The following is a 23,344-nucleotide window of genomic DNA, read 5'->3' as shown; positions in this document are numbered from 1 at the left end:
CTCAGCTATTGCCAAATTATGTTGTGCTTGATTTTGTTTTGTTTTATATATATACACACACACTAATCATTGTGATTTTAAAACCACTGTCCAGAGAACATATCAAACCTACCTATTATAGCCATTTATTCAGTAGAATCTGCAGCAACACGTGTGAGAAATTATAGATTTAAGCATGTGATTTGCTCAGCCCTATTAATCTTTTGTTTATCCCAATTAGAAATAAAACCACAAATATGTTCAGAATGTTGAGAGTATGCATTACTAGCAGTGAGGTGCTGCTACAAAATATTTTGCCCCTTGCTGTTGGTTTCTCTCAAAGGTGGCAGATACACAAGGGCAACTTGAGCATAGATGTTAACTCGCCTGTGAAATCCCAGGGATGGATTTCACTAAGAAATTTGTTTTAGAAACTGGAGGAGTTGCTCAGGTGAAACTAAACACACCTAATGTCAATGTGGCATATTGTTGGTCTTCCCCTGGTGAGTAAGCTGTTGAGTACTCAGCACTCTTTACAATGGCGTAACACAGTTGCCTGCAGCCTGGCAACCTCCAGATGTGTTTGACTACAACCTCTACCATCCCAACAATCATGGACATGCTGGCCAAGGTGTTTGCAGTCACCAGATCAAAAGTGTAAGGGACTAGTTGGCATAGTTACTTTAGTTTGGGGCCTCTTGGCAATACAGTTTACCATATTCTCTCCAAAAACCAAGGTGGCTAGTGTCACATATCTTTTATTTCCAGAGATCTTTCCCTGTCTTTGACTATTTAGTCCCCTGAATTTGCACCTCAGAACTAACATAGAGATCTGTGGCACTCTTTGATATGGTGAACATATCAAAGCTTGTCTCCTCTGAATTCTGCTTAACTACATTTCCTCAGCTGACCTACAGTATCTCATATTGATCTATAAAACCCTAGGGCCATGTCTGGATATAGAAATAAATTGCTCAGATTAAATAGATACATGTACTGCACAAACTTAACATCCAGCAGCCTTCCTCTTCCCTGCCAGGAAAAGCAAAAGACCAGATAATAAGGACTGATTATTAATTATTATTTCCCTGATATTGTTTGTAGATATACATATCTGATCATGTGTTTAAATTACACCATAGGAGTCCATTTCTAACAACCATCTGTGATAGTCTACATTCAACAACTGCTAACAATTTTCTTTTTAAAAATATCCTTGTAACTGTATATCATTCTTCTCTTTATGGTTTCACACAATGGCTTAATGAACAAAAGCTTGCCTTTGACTTAGAATCTAATCCTTTGTTTAATTAGTTTTTTAAAAATTGAAATATTTCTAGAGTGGTGTAGTAATTAGAATATTGTACTAGGACTGCGGAAATCCGGATTCAGGTCTCTACTTATCCATCATGTTCTCTTGATGCCATTGGGCCACATCTCTCAAACAAACTCACTTCACAGTGTTGTTGTAAGGACAGAAAAGGAGGATTGGGGGTCTTGAGCCTTTTGGGGGAAAGTTGGGATACAAATGTAGTAAATACATTTCTTTGTCTCCTGCAATGGGGAGAAAATTGTAATAATTGTTTGTTTTTGCATGCAAAGTGGAAAAATACTAACGCTTGTACTCCTTCTCCAGATTCCCTGGCTACACTTCTTGAAATGCAAAAATAACAGGGCCAGCTAATCTCTCACCAGAAGAAAAGTTGTTGTGGATTGTCCAGTCTGGACCAGTATCTTCCAAAGAACAAGCAGTTCTGACACTAATGCAATTCTGACTGCTAAACTAGGGATAAAGCTTTAACATGCCTGCTCATGAAGATGACAAAAATGAGGTGTGGTGAGAGACAACGTGGGAGACTTGGGCTTGTCATTGCACTTGTTTGTGTACATCATCAAAAAGAAAACTTTGATGTAATCACTTTGGAATTAACATTCAGAGGAGTTCGCTAGCTCCTGCTAATGTATCAGAGAAATCTGAATTATCATCATATTTGAGACAACCTGTGTGCATGTGCCTTCAAGACACCTCTCGACTTAGGGCCACCCCATGAATTTTATAGGGTTTTCTTAGGCAAGTAATACTCAGAGGTGGTTTTGCCAGTTCCTTCTGCTGAAATTTAGCCTACAGCACCTGGCATTCATTGATGGTGTCCCATCCAAGTACTAAACAGGTCTGAACTTGAGTTGTTTCCAAGATCAGAATATTTAGGCAGATCAGAAAGAAGAATTACTGTAATGACAGTAACGGGAGACATCTGAAACATCAGGATTTTAAACTTCTACATGCACATATACACAGTTTGGAACTCTGTTGTCCTTCCCCAAACTTCATATAGAACAGAGAGTGTTTCTGTCTTTGAACAATTCATTGGCATTTAATGAATGTTACCATGATAATGCCAGTATATTTGAATAGCTGTGGAATTTCCTTGTGCAGCAAGCTAGGCTGGCCTTCTCTGCTCTCCTTTTGCTGGCAGGTAGAAGCCATTCTATTTAAATAGACATTGGTTGATTAATTATTGAGGTATGTGTGCTGTAAATTTATCCCTATCATGCTTTTAGATTATTTATACTGAATAATACGGTTTTCACACTGATGTTTTTAATATGATTTCAACTTTTAAAAAAAACTTTTTTAACATTAGGGTTTGGGGTGTAGTTGGGGTTTTTAGTTATATGATGTTTTAACTTGTTTGTTACTACTTTTGTTGTTGCCCTGCTGCCTTATTGATATAAGAATAAAGTTGGGATATTTATGCACAAACACAAAAGCTCTGAAATGTAGTAAAGACATGATAAGTGGCACAAGCATTACTTTCTAAGTGTAACTACCAAGGTTGATCCAAGACATTTTGCTACATGAGATAAAGCAGAACCATCCATCCATGGTCCAGAAAGGGGTTTTGGCACACAGGACAGGAAGCTGCAAAAGCGCCTCTTCCATTCCCTGGTAGTAAACATATACAATAGCAAAGGAACTAATAATTTATAGTACTTTCACAACACCCCAGTTCATGACACCTGAGGCAGTACTGTTTAATGGCAGTACTGGCCTTGGCAACTACAACACAATGTTTAAGAAGCCAAAGAAGGCTAAGTAATTGAAGAGGGAATACACATTCCACTTCACACTGTGTAGGTACCATACATCTTCCTTAGGCTGGGATACCACTATAAGACTTTGGACAGGCCTATCATCAGAGGCATAGCAACTTCATCAAGAAAACTCTGCTTCTAAGTTCTGTCTTGAGAGAAAGAGCAGTAAAATGTAGCCATGTAAGACCACTGGAGTCAGCTTGGGGTGAGTACAGTGTCCCATTATAAACTTTAATCAGATTTAGTTTTTTATGGGTATTTAGGGCTATATGGCCATGTTCTAGAAGAGTTTCTTCCTGATGTTTCGCCAGCATCTGTGTCTGGCATCTTCAGAGAATCCTTGCCTGGAAAGGAGTTGGGTATATATATTGTGTGACCTGGAAAGGCAGGAGTGATTTGCATGTGTATTGTTCTGTTGCTAATGTCAGGCAATGACATCTCATTGTCAAAAGTCATTGTCTTAACATCTTAAATTCTAATTTAAGTATTTACCAAAATCATATTTCAAATTATAATTTTAAACATTCCAACCCTCAAAAGTCAAATGACATTTTGCAGAAGGATGAATTTGTGCAACTTTTAAAAATCTCTGTCATGGTTTCCAAAACAGATGCTTTTAAAAAAAAAAATCCAATGCTAGATACGTTAGTTTCAACTATTTTCTGTTTTCAAGGACTGCAGGCAAACAGTTAATGGGAATTTTTCCACAGCTTTCATAATCCACTTGAATGATGTCAGCTCCAAACGCCCTAATTACAGAAACTATGGAAGACCTGCAGCAGAACAGGAGTTCATTATAATGATATTACATCTACTGTTAAGTATTTTATGAGAAATACTTCAATGACATTAATGGTATTGTTTACCAGGAACGAGAAAGGTATAGCAAAGCAGCAGAGCATGTTTAATCTCCACTTCAGTTCATTTTAGTCATGGTCTCAGATGCCCTTTCTTAAATGATTGCTGAGTTACATTAGCAGCCCACCACTCCACTATTCCTGCCTCTAAAAATGAAATTGCAATTATGGAATACAATTAGGACATGATGAAGTAAAAAAAATTCACCAACAAATAAACAGTAGAACTCAAACAGTATAATCTGTGGGGCACTAACAAATTATTAAGTGCCAAACAGGGAGAAGAAAGAGCAAAAACTGAACGGATAGGCAGGAGGCAGTGGGCAAAGAAAGATTTTCCTGCCTTATCTAGGTCCCAGCCCTATGCAAACTTTTTCCATTCTGATGTCTGCTAAGAAACTTTGCATCATGAAGAATTTCCTGACACATTCAGTGGTGTCCTATTGATTTGCCGAAGATTTGCTTTTTAGCCAATGGCCATGCTATTTGGAGATGACTGGAGTTGTACTGCAATATAACTGGGGGTACCAACCTGGCAGGAGACTAGTCTAGGGAAACAGCCAGTCTATTGAGCTTTTTCATTGCTCCCCCCCCCCAAAAAAAAACCCCAAGAGTTTGCCTAGAATATGATCAAACATTCCCCATTGCTGCATATTGCAGGAAAAGATCAATAGTAATGGATAGGTTGTCTTTCAGCAAATTCCCTGATAAGCTTCTGAGGAATTCCAATTTGAAATTTGCAAACAATTGCAATAAAAGAATACAGGGATCTTTGCCCCAAATAATCAGAATATGCATCTTTATCCCTGATTTCGCAGCTCTCCAGAGCAGATTTGAGGGATTCATTGGGGAGTGGGGAGGTTTATAGCAAGAAAGGAGATCACCAATTCTGGTGGCAGCAATGGGATTCAATGGATGTGCAGCATTAGTTTCTGGCCTATGGCAAAGCCTGGTAATCTTTTATCATGTTGATTTCCAATAGGAAACATTTACCCAATTTTCTGTGGGGCATGCTATCAGCCACAGTGAACTATTAACAAGATGCTCATAGGCTGAGGACTATAAAAGTGGGATCCTCCTGGAGAAGAAAATGCAGGAGAAAAGGCTCCTCAGTCCTACCTCTTGCTGAGGATTGCTGCCATACAATTGAGAAATGCATTCTACCAATTCTGAACACTGTGGCAAAACAAACAGGTGATTCTGTGAAGTCAAGTCTGTGAAGATACACTATGATGCTACTAAGCTGAAATTGTCATGCCATTTTGACAGCTAGGCTAAAATCTACATTCCTTCTTTTAAAATGCATCTATTGCCAGTGTTCTGAGCAAACTTTCTCTGGGGATTAGTTGAAAGTATTAGCTTAATGAATTTTAACACAGGCATAGCAGAGCTGGAGTCTTCTTCATTTTCTGACCTAAGGAATGTCTATTTCCACAGAGTTCAATTTCATACACAGCAAGCCCTTTGGAATTAAATGGGAGTCAATCTCAGAGGAGTGTGCACAGTAGCTCAGTATTAGCCATCCACATCAGTCTTGTAGCACAATTGCTATGCATCTTTATTCAAAAGCAAGTCCCATATATTCAATGTGTTTCAGTGCCTAGCAAATGTATTTTGGCTTGCAGTCTAAAGCAGGTAACATTTGTTATCTAACAATCTCTTCTTAAATGAATAATTGTGGCTTAGTACTCTACAGCAGCAGTGCAGTCCTCCAGATATTGTTGGGCTACAACTCCAAGCATTCCTCCCAATTGGTTATTGCTGGCTAGGGCTAATGAAATATGCAGTCCGGCAACATCTGGAGGATCCATTCCTACTCTACAGTGATACGTAGTTTAAAAATGATTGTCATCTATGTCTTCCACACCCATTATCAAGACTGCTGAAGAAATTGCCAAGACCTTTTACAAGTCATCTTATGATCATAGTCAGTGGCTTGTATGAAATAAACAAATCATGCTAAACATTTCAAAGACTGGTTGCCACCCTGCCTGTTTGTGTATGAGAGAAAGAGGAAAATATAATCCAGACATTTTATATAAATAGTCCTTTTCCTCAAGTGTTTTGTTTTTATTTTCAAGAATATTCTTTTTGTAGTGTATAGAAATATTGTTGGGTTTCTTAAGACATTTAAAAATGACAGTCAGTTCAACAAATTACATGTCATGTGAATTCATCCTGATAAAATCCTAGAGAGAATCTAGTTGCAGTACAAAAAATACAATACTCATACAAAGCTACTCAGAGAATCACTTGTAGAGTGGCAGAGGAATTATCACCTGAAAATAACAATTTAGGTTCTAATATAAATTTGGGGAGACATTTGTATGTGACATTAATGTTTCCATTTAAAATTTCAATATGCCTATATCTAATTAATTCTCACAGCAATTTATAACTGTAGCAGAGCAGAGCAATTTTGCAAAGACACTGGGGACAGTAATTATATTTTTGTCTGAGGACTGCTGAGGAACAAATAACATACAGAGACTATCCAACAGAGATGGAAAAAAAGCATGCTCACAATGAGAAAAGAGAAGAATGTGAAAAGATCTGGGAATGAATTTGGTGCAGGCTCTGATGATCTCTTCATAGTGCAAGTGAGATTCAGTTAGGTGTCTGACCTGACAGTTGAATTCAAGGTGAATACTTGCATGCTTAAAAGTCTAGTCACACATTCATGCAGCTCCAGGAATCCTGGCTCAGTTTCCCACAGTTCTTCAGTGTCAAAGTGTCTACAATCTATAAACTCCATGAGAACGGGGATGTTCATATTATTTATAACTACAATATCCAGTGTTCAATTACAGAAGCATCTCATTTATGAATTATGTTTAGGGTAGGCAGGCAGGCAAACAAAGAATGATATACAAAATTATCTCTGTGTATCTTATATTAATTTAGAGGTGCTATGCTTTTAAAAATGTATCTCCATTGGCCAAAATCCCGTAACTTCTCCTGAACTAACCTGACCTCTCCAAATCTGACAGAAATGTCATTTAACCATGCTCCAGTTGCTGGTAGAATTGACCTCCTTGCAGCTGATGCCCAATAAAGTAGGTGTTTGTGTTACAAGTTCTTGTTGTGGCAATAGTGTCAAAATCGTGACTAAGTAGTAATTGTGAACATAGAACATTTACCTAGGTTTACTCATCCATAACTGTTTTGTATTTATGATTGCTACTTAGCCATGTTTCTGTCAGGCTTCTGGGGGCTTGGAAATCCTGCAGCTGATACAGGATTCTGTCCATAATGTTTACAGAATACAGGACAAAAATTGGTGCATAAAGACTTTTTAAAAATCAGTTGGACTTTTGGCAACTGAACAACTGCTAAGGACAGGGCTGCTTATTAGCTAGGTGCTGTACTTTTCTTAAGGACCTATTTTTAAATTAAGTTTTTCACTAGGCTTTTCATTCTCTTCTGATAGGTTTTTTTCCTAATTCTATTATGTAGTACTGTATGACCATGAACCGCATTTGGAAGAACAGTAGATTATAAACTGATTAATTAAAAACAAATAAATAATATTCAATAGATACTGTGAGTTAAATAAATGATGCCTGATCCCAGCCATTGTCATTTAAATGTACGCTCAATTTATTTCACTAGGATTTACTTACAAAAACACTTAGGCCTGGAGTATGTAATATACTGATCCTGTCCAAGGTTACTTGGAAGTAAGTACCACTGTATAAAATAGGACTTGAACCCAAGCAATTGTACACAGTATGGCAATACTACAAAATAATCCTAATAACCTTTAAGTAAGTAATATTCAATGGGTCCTATTTCTTGTTAGGACTGTAGGCTGAAGGCATAATCCTACACATTTCCATTCCAAAGTGAACCCATTCATTTCAGAAAGATTTACTTCCCCTTAGGGGGGTTTGGGATAGCATCCTTCATTGCTTAGTGAGTTCCCTCTGATCTGGGAAACTATGACTGAGGGAATATTTTATATCCCCTTTTATACACCTTAAAAAGTAAAGGCAGGCAATTCCATCCCCAGTATCCAGTTTCATAGCTGTACCTATTTTGTGATACTTAGCATCCCAGGATAGTGAGGGTGACACTGCCAACTGGGAAATGGAGTAGGCAGACTGGGGGTTACTTTTACTTCTGATTAACCAAGTCTGTGATATGTTAAAGAACAAAGGTTCAAAATATGGCACTGCAGACAACAGTCGGCCAGACCATACAGGCTGCATACAGGGCAACTAGAAAAATCTTCTAAAGGACACACAGAGACCCCTGTTTTACAGAGTTCCCCTATTCAAGAGAAAACTGACTTCCACTGTTTCACTAAAGTAACAGACCGTCAACAAAACCTAAATCATCTAGTTGACAGTGGGGTAGTGGACTTTTTTTAAAAAGCATCTAATTTTAACAAAGCAGGTTCTTGCTTTGACTGATTGAAACAAACCTCCTTTATGATTCAAGCATTAGTTATTTTTGTTACTTTTTTGTCCTTTAAAAAATGTTATGCTACAAAAAGTCTCCATAATAAATGTCTTCAAAAAGTCACTATAGTACAAGTTTTAAAAAATAATGCAAATACATGTTTATTCCTCAGATTATAACACTCAAATAAATCCTTTATAGCCCACTGTGAATCACTGTCCAAGGATACAAATTGGGCTGATTTCCAAGGTACCTATGAAAAGTCCTTGTATTCATTCACTGCATGGTACTATTAAGCTATGCTTACCACTAAAATCTATTATTTGTGTGAAGGTGTTCTGTTTTCCTACAGCATTTATTGGGCCATTTCTAAAAGCTTTTTAAAATTTATTTGGCATTGGATGAGATTAGAATTGTATTTTCTCCTCCAACCATGTCCGTAGCCGCAAAGGGCTAATAGTCTGCAAACATACAATTGTACTCTCAGGCTCTAACAAGGCAATCCTATACAGGACTAGTCAAACATACATCCCACTAAGTTCAATGGAGTCTATTCCACATACGCAAGTACAGGATTGTAGAATATGTGCACCAATAAACCTATTAGTTCTGATCTACCATTTACAGCAGAGCTACAACATATCGAAAGCAGTTTCTGGTGAAGACACAAGCAGACCATGCTTTTGTGAACTGTGAGGGCACCCTAAGAATACCACCAACTGCCCAAAGACAAACAGGACATACTTCCAAAATGATATGTTAACATTTGCCCAAAGAACACTTGTACATTCAGAAAGTTTACACTTTGCTGCTCTTAAATTTTAGTAATATTGTTCAATTTTACTCTTAACACACTAACACAATGAGTATCAATAAATAAACTAGAGAAAAGCTTTTAAAAATTGTATTAATATTACATTGTGCAAAACATTTAATGACCTACATTCTATGCACATACCCTGACTAAAGTATGCAGCCAAATCCAGAAGCCATTATTCAGTTTACTCTTTCTTTGGCAACCAACTTTCCAAGGTAAAAACAATAGTAAATGGCAGCCATCCAGCACACAATTAAGCACACTGAAGTTCCCCTGATTCAATGGGACATGTGTGCTCAATAATATACTGGGCTAAGTCATTGTGTCTCACCAATCATGCACCATCCAGATCCACAGAACCTTTGCCACTGGTTCACATGAGACCAGCATTAGGCACCGAATAATGACTTCAACATTTGGCCCTCTTTTGTGATCTGTGTTACACTTACACTAATCCACTTAAGTGCAGGAGCATCCCCCCCCCCCCCAATCAAATCCTTTTCCTTGCTTTTTAGTAAAAGTTTTAGCACTTGGTTTCAAAAACCACCCTTTCATTGGGAAGATAAATAGCTTATACAGTTTAGACAATAAAGTAAATCTTTCAGGATCCATTATAACTTGATTATCCAGCAGGGGTAGAGTTTTTCTTTTTCTTTTAGTTCCAAAGGAAGAAGAACGGCTCAGTATCTATTCATCATCAATCTCTTTCTTCATCAGGATAAACATAACTTCATTAGGATGTTCTTTACTGCTTATAAGGAAACTGTGATGCCTGTGTATTAGGGAGGTGTTCTAGCATCACTGTCACTGTTCCTTCAAACAGATGCTGGTGGCAGCTGAGCCAATCTGGAATCTAAAATTTTGGTTTTTATCTTTTTCCTGTTTTGTTCCTCTAATAAAAAAAAGTGAGTTCAGCCAAGTTTAGTAAGTTGGAGATCTCCATTTATCTTTATCGTATCAATAGCTGACAACTTCTCAACGCGATGGTAAAAATCAAAAAGCTGGTGTCCGTCCACAAATATTCTAAAACGAGGGTGCTCACAAAGTATTTCAACCTGTAAGAAATAAATCATGAACCAGGATCACAAATTGAAATAACATTTCACAGAATTTAAACACTGCAAATGTGAAAACTGTTATTGATGCTATATTGCATTTATTGAGAGTGGGGTTAGTTGGATTAGATCAGTTATAGTTACTCTGATCCTATGAAATCCAGTCATGTGATTACACAGTTATAGATCATAGCCACTATATCCAGAGTGTTATACCTGGACCTAAAAGACCCAAGGGATATGGAAGAACAAATGCTGCTTGTAGAATCTTTGTGGCCAGCCATTTTCCCTCAGTGCCAATTCCATTTCTGCAGCATGAGAGTGAGTACCATTTCAAAACCCTGCTATGAGCCCAGAGGTCAAAGACTAGAAACAATTGATCTCCCAATGAATTGACAGCATTGCTCACAAACATTCCAAGTCAAAACATTCATAGAAATAAAAAAAGCCTTTAAAAATAAATTTGGCTCTTTTTTCATAAGTCTGAGACTGTCACATGGACATTATTATTCAAAACAACTATAGTACTTGCAAAACACAGTCCATCTATTATTCACCTTCCAAACGACTCTATGAGTTAAGACCATAACTGTTCCCGTTTCTCAGATAAGGAAATGAGACAGAAACACTGTAACTCAATAAAGGTAACCCTATGGTTTGATTGTTGGACTATGACTTTGGAGACCAGGGTTCGATTTCCCATTTATCCACAAAGCCCATTGGGTGACCTTGGGCAAGTCACAAGCTCTCAGCCTCAGGGGGAGGCAATGGCAATCTCCTCTGAACAAATCTTGCCAAGAAAACCGGAGGATAGGGTTGCCTTAGGGTCGGAAATGACTTGAAGGCACATGGCACACACACCATGGCTGAAGTGAAAATGACCTGAGGCAGTTTAGCTGCTGAATCTATGCTTGTGAAGGTCTGGCCTAAAAGGAAAATTGTCTCATATATGAACTGCTTTAAAGGGTTTAGAGGATGGGTGGGTTATTATAAATAAATCAATAGATACAGGTCCTCTTACTCCAAAACTACACTTATCCACTACATTTCTATCCTTAATCCAGCCTTACTCTTAATCTTAATTTAAAAGAATTTAAGGTTTGCAGTTAATTACTTCAGCACTGAACCATAAAGGGACCAAATAAGAGTTACCAAATTGTGTTGGAACTCTAAGTATATTACACTGTGTTAAAGCACACAAAACATGTTAACACCCTACACTGCTCTTTGGAATAACAAGGATTGCCAAGTAATTTAGGCTGAGCTAAATCAACAGTGAAAAAATAAAAACTACATAATTGTGTATTTTGTAGCAGAATACAGAACACACACACATTTTATATAATACCCTAGTGAATATCTTTGCTCATTGTATTCCAACCACCACCACCCATTTCTATTCAAATGAACAGTAAAAGTTCTAAATTGGAATTGAACTTCCCACATTTTTTCTAATGTACTTAATGCAGAAATCCTATACAGCCTTAAATGGGGACACAGTGCAGAGGGTCATGCCACCACATTTTAGGAATAGTTATGGCTCAGTCCACAAGGAACCCTCACAGCCCATCTGGTTTATCTAATTTTAAATCCGAACCAGTTTTTAAAGGGAATTACTTCAGGTGTTTTAAAAATATGTGCTCCTTCAGATCAAAACACTGAATCCCCTTCAATCTGCCATTCTCATCTTCCACAGCAGTTGTTCTAAAGACAGGAGAGAATTATTCCACTGTATTCAACAAAAATGGATAGTTTCAAATTGATGGATTTAAAAGTGTCACTTGTGGATATAAACATAACACTCTAGCCTTCAGGATCTTATGTCTGTGAAACCCCAGTGAAATAAAAGGCATTATCACAGATCTTGCTACCTCAACAAGTTTAAATTAACATTGGCCTGTTACAGACTGCCAAAATAAAGCTGCTTCGGGTCTCTTTGGAGGTATGCTATTTAAATGATGCATGGGTCCTAAGAGTCTGGAGGTCGCGCCAAAGCCACGCTCTATTCCTAAGCACTGGAGTGCAGCTTTGGTGCAGCTTCCGGACTCTTAGGACCCATGCATCATTTAAATAGCATACCTCCAAAGAGACCCGAAGCAGCTTTATTCTGGCAGTCTGTAACAGGCCATTGGAATGTTTATCATTTGATGACTCCAATATAATGTGATGACTGAAACATACAGTCGGCCCTTCTTATACACGGATTTTTTTATACACGGATTCAGGCATACACGGTTTGAAAATGTTCCAAAAAAGTATAAATTTACCTTGATTTTCCATTTTTTTATAAGGGACACCATTTTGCTATGTCATTATATTTAATGGGACTTGAGCATACACAGATTTTGTTATACACGGGGGATCTTGGAACCAGACCCCAGCGTATAACAAGGGTCCACTGTATATACACAATTATGGCAGACCAGAGATACAGCTGTTATAGCACTCACATCACTTCAAACACAATGTACTTTTCATCATGACTGCAAAAGATGTCCCTTACCAACAGGAAAATTAAACCATGTTCAAAATGATGATCCTAACCCGTTTTGCTTTTGCCCAACACACGAACACAAAAAACTGCCCTATACTGAATCAGACAACTGATCCATCTAGTTCAGTTCTGTTTATGCAGGAGTGCGGGGAAAGGATTTCCCATTTGCTGGCCTCATGTTTTAATTAGAGCATCACAGCACACTGCACACAGGGCTGCCTTTGAAGACAGTTCAGAAGCAGCATACAATAAAATGACTGCTAAATGGATTAATTCACATGTAACGTATTGTTCTAGTTCTGGAAAAGCTACATTGACAACTGACCTGTCTCTGAGCACACTTCAATGTGCTAGTTCTAACTAGGAACAGTTATGGACCAGAACACCTAAAGGATGGCATTCTCCTACTTAAACTTCTCTGGCCATTATGATCATCTTCATAGGACTTGTGCCATATAACAAATGAAAAACCAGCATGGAATTCAATTCCCAAAGAGGTTAATTTGCCATCCTGATTCTGGCTGTGTTATGAGCCAGATTTAATGTTGGATTTTAACAGTCTATTGTACTTAAGAGTAACTGTTGCTGATTAGTTGTTGTCACATGAACTGCTTTTATATATATATATATTTAATATTTTCCTTTGTACGGTATTTACTCTGACAGCATGGAAGAAAGGTGGCTAATAAATATTTAAACAAATTTGCAAAGGCACCAAGTAAAGATTTGTTTCTCATTCAGCCAACAAATCAAAGACCCTATCCATTCCACGGGTTAAAAAAAACCCAACTAATTATGAAGGCCATATTAATTTACAGTCTCAAGGTGCTTTGAGAGCTTGCAAAATGTATTTTGTACATTTTGGTTGATCCAACAAAGGGTATAATTGTTTTATGGATTGTGGAGATTATTGTACTTTGCTACATGGCCAACACAGCTACCCCTGGATATGTTTTCTGGATGTAAGTTACAGTATTTTAGCCACATCAGGGGAAACCTAAAGAGAACCAATGGATTTGGACTTGATCATTTGGGGTTTCTACCTCCAACAAAGGTAAAACATTTTTCTAAAAAAATTGGATTACATTTGGCATGTTTAACCAAAGCAGCACCTAAAATGTTTCTTAATGTGAAAACAAATCTTTAAAACTCCAGTGCTCTCTGCCTAACAAAGGAACATGGAGCTTCAAAAAGGACAGAAGCAACTTGGATCTCACGACGAACATGTCTTTTTGTCTTTCTAATGGAACTTATTTTTTTTTAATTTCCTGGACTACCCATGTGGCCAGAAGGACTGTGGACAGCCATATCTTGACAAAATGCAGGCTCATGACTAACAAAATCATAATTCCCCTTCCCCCCAGTATCATTTTTACCACCTTTGCCTGATGAAGAACCCATTTGAGCTTTGAAAGCTTGCAATATGGATTTTGTGCATTTTGTTTGGCTCAATAAAGGTATCACAGTTTTGTGGATTTTGGATGTTATTGTACAGTGCAATTAGATTGCCCTTAACTATGGGGAAAATATTCCTAACATTAATATGGTAAAATACATAACGTACAGTGCATATATGAAAAAGGATATATCTACATTGCAAGCAAAATCCACAGTGTCAGAGAAAACTAATGCAGGAGGTGGCTGTGGTCTTCACTTACATTGACAGCTATCCTCATCTGACTTCAAAAGTTCATTTTGCCACTTACCCTGTATTTTCAATTATATTCTCTCCCCTGTTTCCTTAAGTAGGTATAATAATAACAACAAGACGCTAGCGTCTTGTTGTTATTATTATACCTACTTATAATATAACCTGGTTTTCTTGCAAACTTTTATTTTATTATAACCTGATTTTCTTGCAAACTTTTATTTGGGAACTCAACCATCTGACATATGGCTAGATCTAGCTGTCTTGCCAGTTTGTTGTGGTTAATCAGAGTTGGCTTCAACTCATGAATGAGAAATTTCCAAGATCCCCTGTCCTCAACTGCTCTGCTCAGATCATATAGACTCAGGGACATGGCTTCCTTGGTTGAATCTATCCATCTGGTGTGTGGTCTTCCTCTCTTTCTACTGCCCTCCACTTTTTCTAGTACTATTGTCTTTTCTAGTGAGTTGTCTTCTTGTGATGTGGCCAAAGCCTCAATTTAGTCAACATGGCTTCCGGGTTTTGCTCAGGCTAGCTGCATACTAGACTAGAAAGCACAAAATTCCAGGAAGCAGTACACACACAATTTAGTTTCCTCAGGGACATTCATAAGAATTCAGGTACACGTACACATGAATTCAGGTAAAGGTTCACAAGAATTCAGGTACAGATCGTAAAGGTAAATCTAAAACCAGTATAAGACCCATTGGATAATATCTTGCATCCTCAGCTACAATGATGGAGCTTTACTGTCATAGTTAAATCCTGTGAGGCCACTACCAAAAAACTACTTTCAGGCCTTGGCAGTGCCCTAATCAAGAGTTTTGAAGGCACTCAATCATGGGGCATATTGAGAACAAACCATTGGAGAGACCAGGCACCCTGCAACCAGAAAATCACAACAAACACTTCACAGCACCTCATAATCCTTTGGTTGGGGTGCTGCTAGGCTGGTTTGGAGGGGTTACATTTGATCATTAACAACCATAAATGTGATCCCTTGCAGTTAAGACAACATAAATCCAGCTTTTCAAGCAGTATGGCATTGTTCCTTATGCTGCACTGTATTCTGCCACTGTCATTGAAAGTACACTAGTGCTACTAAATAAAGGGAGAATCCTGTACATGGAAATGCTGAATATTAAAATTGTCCAGGGCTGTTTCTATAAACAGGAGTGGACCCAAGATAGATCCCCTGCCGAAAGACGCTTGCCCTCTTCCCCAATCCCAGGCCAATGGAAATGTTTTTAAAGTATCTGGAAAAATAGGAAAAGTAGTATTTAAAATCAAAAAGAGGGCTATGATTACATATGCCAGTCTGGTTTCCCAGCAACAGAGAACACCACAATGGTCACCAAAATTGGGAGTTACGGCCAAACATGATATGGTAGTATATGCATGGTTACATTTATAGCCTCCTTATGTCAAGGACTGAGTTTAATCCTTCACTCCCATGTTTTTGCTTCAATGAAAATACCCCTACATAAACTGTTCGTTTGCTCTGTGAGTGGAGATACTTTTAGCAGATCATCTGAAGGAAGAGGGGGACGAATTTTTGTTGGTTCTACAATGTTAGGTCCAAGTTTTGCTTGCTATTTTTAAAATGTTGGGCCTGGACAAACAAGCCAAAATAAAGCCTCTTCAGGTCACTTTGGAGGTATGCTGTATAAATGACACACACATCTTAAGAGGCCAGAATTTGCACCAAAGCTGCGCTGCCCTCCAGTCTTTTGGACTGGAGCATGGATTTGATGTGGCTTCCAGCTTCTTAGGACACGTGCAGTATTTAAACAGCATACCTCCAAAGTGACTTGAAGCAGCTTTATTTTGGCCTGTCTGTTTGAGCCCATAGAAACATTAAATGCAACCCCACATTTAGATTGTCGATTAACCTTTAGGCTGAAACAAAGCAAGTGACCTCATAGCACTTCCAAGTAGGTATGTGTTAAGGAGTACGTGTATGAACGAGAGGATGCTTTGGTTCTGAGGCCTTTGAGGAACATACACTCCCAGATGCTAGGGGTGTGTGTGTGTTGTGTGCCTCAAAGTCGTTTCTGACTTATGGCAACCCGAAGGTGAAGCTATCATGGGAATTTCTTGGCAACATTTGTTCACAGAAGGTTTGCCATTGCTTTCCTCTGAGGCTGAGAAAGTGTGACTTGCCCAAGGTCACCCAGTGGTTGCATATAAGCTGGGAATCGAATCCTGGTCTCCAAAGCTGTAGTCCCAACACTCAAACCACAACACCACGCTGGCGCACATGGTTTGTGGTGGTTTGACAGACCACTTAATTACTCCCTATTCATTCCACAAATCAAAGCAGATAACATAATTCATATCTTCTTGATTTTAAAATCTAGTTGAATTTAATTGTTTTTTATATTTTTATTGTAAACTTTTAAAATGATTTTACCTATGAGCTGCCTTGGATCCCTTTCTGGGAAAAAGGCAGCAAAGAAATTGAATGAATGAATGAATGAATGAATGAATATGTTGATAATACAGTGAGCTCTTGGTATCCACTGGGGTTTGGTTCCAGGACACCCCTGGATACCAAAATCCGTGGATGCTCAAGTCTCATTAAATACAATGGAACAGTAAAATGTTGTCCCTTGTAGAAAATGACAAAATCAAAGTTTGCTTTGGGGAATTTATATATATTAAAAATATTTTCAAACTGTGGTTGCTTAAATGCGTGGATAAAAAAATCCATGGATACAGAGGGCTTACTGTATTTTACTTCAGCACCAGCATCACAGTGAAAACAATTGTCTATCATGACAATGATAGAGCCTCACCCAGGTTGTGGAGAAGGTTCTCTTCAACAGATATAATTTTAGCAGATGAACCCAACTGTTGTTGGTGTATGCCTTCAAGTAATTTATTACTTATGCAACCATAAGGCAAACTTATTACTGAGTTTTCTTGGCAAGAATTTTTTCCAGGGGGGTTGCCATTGTTTTCTTCTGAGAGGCCTTGCTCAAGGTGACCCAGTGGGTTTCCATGGCTGAGCAGGGATTCAGACCCTGGTCTCCTCAGTTCTAGTCCAGCTCAAACTACACTGGCTCTCTTCCTAGACCAGGACCTTACTAGTCAGTTTGATAACCTGTTTCTCATAAAAATACTTTTGATCTCCATTGTCAGAAAAAAGCCAATCAAGTACAAGGTCAAATATACTTCTGGAAATTCTGCAGCTTTCTGTGGACCATGTGAATGAAGCTCATTTGAGAGCCTGTGTCTTAGAAGTATCCTTTTCTGTCCCCTCTTTTAATATCTTGCAGAATCTTGTTGGATGATGTATTTGGAGATCAACAGGGAGTAGACACAAGCTTTCCCCCTCGCCCTCACAGCTAATATAGAATCATTTGATGTGCTAAGCCTCTGTACCTTAAACAAGTTCTCATACCAACTATCTTAAGGTATATTTCTGCATGCATTTGCATACACATTCCACTGAAAGGGATGTACTGTGAATAGACATCTGTGCTGGGGTTGCTCTTAGATACATACTCAGGCCTATGCTGTTTAAATGATGCATGCATCCTAAGAATCCGGAAGCTGCACCAAGCTGCACGCCAGTGCTTAGGAATGGAGTGTGGCTTTGGCGCGACCTCCGGACTCTCAGGACCCATGCATCATTTAAATAGCATACCTCCAAAGAGACCCGAAGCAGCTTTATTTTGGCAGTCCGTAAGAGGCCTCAGTTTAGGCCAGGTCTTAACCCTGTGACCCTCCTAATCAGATTTGCATGCTAGTTTATGTGTGCAGTTCTCCTTAGCTAGGTTGGATCTACAAAACATAACAGTGAGATATACAGCTACAAATACATTTTCTTTTTGCCTTGACCTCTCTATCTTCCTCTCTGAGATTTCCCCCCCAGAAACCCATGCCTGAAAGTTGAACAGCAATATTTAAAAATAAAAAGTGTCAAGTACATTATTTTAATTTTAAATATTGCTTTTTCTAATTTTCCATATCCTTTTAAAAAAATAATTAAGAGGGTAATTTACAACATACTTTTGATTTTAAATACTACATTTCATATTTTCCAGATCCAATAGATGATAGATAGATAGATAGATAGATAGATAGATAGATAGATAGATAGATAGACGCGTGCGCACACACACACACAGGCCTCAGCCTCCCATCATTTCACAAAAGAGAAAAGGGTGTATACACCTTAACAGAACCAATTAAACTATGCATTGTGGATGGGTCCTGCATTCATTTATTTGTTACTCCTGTGCCTCTTATGACATCCACCCAGGGAGACTCTCCACTGGTGTGTGTGGAGGCATACCAACTATCTAAAACACTGAGACACATTATAGCCAATAAAACAAATAGCATGGAGACAGGACCAATGAGTATGTGAATTCCGTGGCAACCACTCATAATACAAGCATATTTCTAGACGCTTTTAGTTTATGGTTTTAATAATCAAACCCAGATACTTTGCTATACCACTAAATATTACCAGCTGTCAGTTCTGTCAGTTCTCATAGCATCCCTATGTCTAGAGTTCCTAGAACTGTCAGAATATCATAATTATTATTATTAATCCACCAAGCAGTGATATCTTTATTGGCCAACCGAAATACACAATATACTTTTTGCAAGCTTTCAAAGCTCCAAACAGGAGAAAAATTAGAGATGTTAGTAAGACGTCTGCTTTTTGTTGTTTATGTCCTTAGTTATGATGGTATTGGGGGGGGGGGGGTATGGGGAGGCCAGCCTGCTAAAAGATACCCTCCCCATACCATCTTAACTAAGGACAGAAACAACAAAATGCAGCCATCTTACTAACATCTCTAATTTTTCTGCTGTTTGGTATGTAGCATCTTGCCTGATGAAGAAGCCAGTGGAGCTTCGAAAGCTTGCAACAAGTATATTGTGCATTTTGGTTGGCCAATAAAGATATCACTGCTTGGTGGATTTTTGTCTGAATTTACTAAATGGCCAACATAGCTACCCCTGCATATTATTTTTAATGTTTATGTAGTGCCATAAATTTACATGGCGCTTTACAGGCATCATCAAAACAACATATAACCTGCTAATGGCGTTCAATCATCACAAGAACACATGACATATATATCACATTCCTATGCACAGATTTAAAATCAATAAAGATACACTGTTGAGCTATTCAGATGGGCAGGAATACTTATTGCTCAATATTCTTTCCAGCATGCATATGAATAGTAATAACAGTAGTAGTAGTAGCAGTAATCATAAGTATAATGGGCAGTTTATGAAGCATACATGGGTGTCTCTGGAACTCTTAGTACTCACTCGAAAGGGCTGGTCAGGGATAAAAGGGAAGTATGGAAGAGATGACTGTTCTTCTCCCCATTCGCCAGATACGCAAGAATTCCTGAGGAACTGTCTGTCTGAGAATATGGCTTTCAATTCAATAGCTACATCAGCAGGCGGATCCTCTGAGTCGCCACACGTAAGGCTGATGTCAAAACTGTAATGGGAACAGTATATCTCTCACTCACTGGAAACAAGCAACCAAATCCAAGGAGTAACATACTTGAAGTCTAAGGCTATGCAAATAAATGCATCTTAACTGGAACTGTCAACAGCTGGCAAATAATTATAGGCCACGAAGGCTAGGTTTCCTGCTTGACGCCCCAATCTATTTCTCTCTTGCCACCATTTGCCAGGTTACATGGTTCTCTTCTCCCAACCCCAACGTAGAAACCAACCCAATTTAACAAAACACATCATGCATGAAACAACAGGAAAATGCTGGGAAAGGAGGATGTTGGCTCTCTCTGTGTGGGTCTTTTTTGGAAAAGTCCCCTCTTTGGGTCAAAAGCATTCAATATTTATGACTGCAGACAAAAATAGCTGCTTTCTTAATGTTTGGCAGGGACATTCTTTCTGTGGGAACTGAGCTTCTTGGGCCTGGGAAAGAATCGACATGAGAGAGAGGAAGGGAGAGAGCGGGCACCTGGGATGCCTCCTTACCTCTCTGGGTTGAGATCCACGATGCCCATGACCAAGATCTTCTTGCCCGGCCTCATGCCTCCTCTGATGTGCCCACAGAAGGGGACGATCTGGAAAAAGGATGGCAGGGATTGACCATGAATGGCCTCTTATGTAAGAAGGGCAGCAGCAGCAGGGAGGGAAGGGAACAGGGGGGAGCAGAAAGAGATCACTGCTTGGTGGATTTTTGTCTGAATGAACTAAACGGCCAACACAGCTACCCTTGCATGTTGTTATTATTATTAATAATAATAATTTTTACGCAGTACCATTATCAATTTGCCCTTACCAGCCGTGGGAAATAGACTTCTGCTTGGACCGGGGATCCCAAGGAGTTGTTCAAAGGCCCGTCCTCAATTTTCTGGGAAAAGAAAACAGACAAAGAAAGAATATATATAGATAGATAGATAGATAGATAGATTAATAGATAGATAGATAGATAGATAGATAGATAGATAGATAGATAGAAATTATATATAAATGAAGAGGCTCAGGTGGAGAAATGCCAACCCTCCCCAGGGAATTGGAGGAGGGGGCAACCCACAGCAGGCCAGTTTCCATTCAAGTCAGAGGGGAAAAGAAAAGAGGAGGAGGAGAAAAGCATCCCTGTTTCCCCTCCAGCCCTTTGCCAAAACAAAGGGTATTGCCTTTCCTTTCTTCCCCCCAAACACACACCTGGAGGCTAACAGGGCCCTGGGGTGGCACCCCCCTCAAACCCAGCCCCTTCCCTGCCCCACTGCCAGCCCTCCCAGACCCCCAGCCTCCTTCTCTTTTGCAGCCAGCCAGCTAGCTCTCCAAAGGCAGCCCCTTCCTTTCTCATGCAAGAAACCCCCCCCCCTTTGCTTCCTTCCTCAGCTCCAAGAGGAATCCCCTTCCCATCCTCACAGCAGCTCTTGCAAACAGGTAGCCCTGTTTTGGTCTCCAGATGCAGAGGCACCCTCCCTCTCCCTTCCTTGATTTCTTCCTTCCTTCCAGCCCTGATCCCAGCAGCAGCCCAGGGGGACCCCCAGCTCCAGAGCCTTCCTCAGCCTGCTTCTGCATCCCTGGGGAGGCAGGTGTCCCTTCCTTACCAAGGCGTCCCTCTCAGCCACAGACCCCGCCATCTTGTCAGCTGCAGAGGGAGGAGGCACAGAGGAGGAGGAGGAGGAGGAGGAGGAGAGCCCCAGCTCAGGAGCAGAGCCTGGCTCAGGCTTCGCTGGCAGAGAGAGCTGACCTGCTGGAGGAGGAGGAGGGAAGGAGGAGGCAGAGGCAAAGGAGGCAGGCAGCCAGGGAGGCAGGGGCGTCCCTCTGGGGGTGCAGCCCACAGCAGGTGACACCCTCAAAAAAGGGGGTGACACCAATGCCCCTCAAATACCTCCCTTTGGGCAGAAATGGGCTGTGGCTGCATTCATCTGCTTCCCTTTAACATGCTTTAAGAGATGGGGGGAGTGGGGGGGGAGCTCAGTGGGAGGAGGAAGGAGAGGCCCCAAGATTTATTTGATTTTAATTTCCAAAATTTCAATTTTTAAAAAATTAAAATTTGATTTTTTAAAAAATATTATTTTAAATTTTTTCTTGGAAAACCATTTTAACCAAACCTTCACTCAGGGGATGGTCACCCGAGGCACTTACCGCGCTGGAATCGTTGCCCGGACGCTTCAGAAGCGCAGAGGTGGGATCATAGAATCATCGAACCATAAACTCGGAAGAGACCACAAGGGCCATCCAGTCCAGCCTTCTGCCATGCAGGAAATCACAAACACCGATCACACTTCTGAAGCACCGCTGAAGCATGTCCCGCTTGTCTCCCGTCGACAAATCGTTCGCGGAGCAGCCATTTCTGTAATAGCGGGAAGTTCCGTTATTACAAAAACGGCTGCTCCGCGAACAATTCGTTGACGGGGGAAGTGCGGGATGCCTCAGTGACGCTTCTGATGCACAACCGGCGATCCCACCTCTGCACTTCAGAAGCGTTTGGGCAACGATTCCAGCGTGGTAAGTGCCCTGTGTGATAATCCCCTAGGTATATGTAAAGACGTTTACGTAAGAAAGGAGAGGCCCCAGAATTTTTTTAAATTACAATTTCAAATTTCAAAATTTGAATTTTTTATTATTATTATTGATATCCCACCCTTCTCCCAAGGCTGGGACTCAGGACAACTTACGACATTTAAACAAAAATAAAATAAAATCATGCAGTTAAAAACATACAAAAATAGTATATTAAAATAGAATTAAATTACTACAATAATTAAAAGAAATGCAATGCTAAAATCAAGTTTGAAAAGATTAAAACAATATAACAACACCCCGTCACATGCTTTAAAAACGTTCTGTTTTAAAAGCCTGTCTAAACAAGTAGGTCTTAGCCTGCCGGTGGAAGGATAACAAGGAAGGGGCCATTCTGTCCTCCCTGGGCAGGGAGTTCCAGAGTCTAAGGTCAGCCATGGAAAAGGCCCTCTTCTCTTGTGCCCCACCAACCGTGCTTGTGATGGTGGTGGGATGGAGAGAAGGGCCTCCCCTGAGGATCTCAGAGCCCTGGAGATCCATTTCACAGTGCCTGGTCCTTCTTTGCGGTGAGGACACCTGGGCACCCTTAGGCCCAGGCTGGGAAAAGGGCTGGTTCAGCTGGTAAAGCTTCTTTTGAGGCAGACAGGAAGAAAGAGAGAGAATTAGAAACAGAGAGAGAAAGCCGGGTGACCAGAGATCTTCACCATAAAGGAAGGCAAGGCACTGAAAAATAGAGGACAGTCAAGAAAAAATGGAGGATGTGCTCAAAATGGAGGGCATTTTGGAATTCCTCCTGGACATAATGTGGAAATGGAGGACAGGTCCTGGAAAAAGAGGATGTCTGGTCACCCTGAGAGAGAAACAGACACAGAGAGAGGAAGAGGGAAGGGGTCTTTTTTGGCCTGGCATCAATGGATGACCATCCAGGGCCAGAAGAGGTGTGAGATCACAACCTTATAAAGTTTAGCAAACATGCCCTGGTTGATATGTTTTCAGCTCATCATT

General features: G+C 39.8%; 1 protein-coding gene across 2 annotated transcripts; it reads right to left on the bottom strand.

Annotated features, from left to right (window-relative positions):
• Positions 1-5,959: 5,959 nt before the first annotated feature.
• On the bottom strand, positions 5,960-21,472 carry LOC149313481 (galectin-related protein). Of its 2 annotated transcripts, none has more exons than XM_089519181.1 (5): positions 21,236-21,402; positions 20,640-20,711; positions 20,333-20,421; positions 19,649-19,826; positions 5,960-10,208 (listed from the first exon to the last, which is right to left on the bottom strand). In XM_089519181.1, the coding sequence occupies exons 1-5, from the start codon at positions 21,389-21,391 to the stop codon at positions 10,065-10,067; spliced, it is 639 nt and encodes a 212-aa protein (XP_089375307.1). In that variant the 5' UTR covers positions 21,392-21,402; the 3' UTR covers positions 5,960-10,064. The 2 variants fall into 2 exon arrangements, with proteins under 2 accessions (XP_089375307.1, XP_089375308.1); XM_089519182.1 differs by lacking the exon at positions 21,236-21,402 and adding an exon at positions 21,421-21,472 and having other exon boundaries at positions 5,961-10,208.
• Positions 21,473-23,344: the final 1,872 nt, after the last annotated feature.

Source organism: Sceloporus occidentalis, unplaced genomic scaffold, assembly GCF_023333645.1.
Source record: "Sceloporus occidentalis isolate IW3139 unplaced genomic scaffold, rSceOcc1.0.p SCAF_4, whole genome shotgun sequence".
Taxonomy (NCBI): Eukaryota; Metazoa; Chordata; class Lepidosauria; order Squamata; family Phrynosomatidae; genus Sceloporus; species Sceloporus occidentalis.
Note: the sequence above shows the minus strand (reverse complement) of the source record. Positions and strands in the feature narration are given on the sequence as shown.

Coding starts and splice junctions, on each gene's coding strand:
- LOC149313481 (XM_089519181.1), bottom strand. CDS start 21,391: ATGCAGAAGCAGGCTGAGGAAGGCTCTGGAGCTGGGGGTCCCCCTGGG. Junction 20,712..21,235: donor ACCTGTTTGCAAGAGCTGCT/GTGAGGATGGGA, acceptor TTCTTTTCCCAG/AAAATTGAGGACGGGCCTTT. Junction 19,827..20,332: donor GTGGATCTCAACCCAGAGAG/GTAAGGAGGCAT, acceptor TTCCCATTACAG/TTTTGACATCAGCCTTACGT.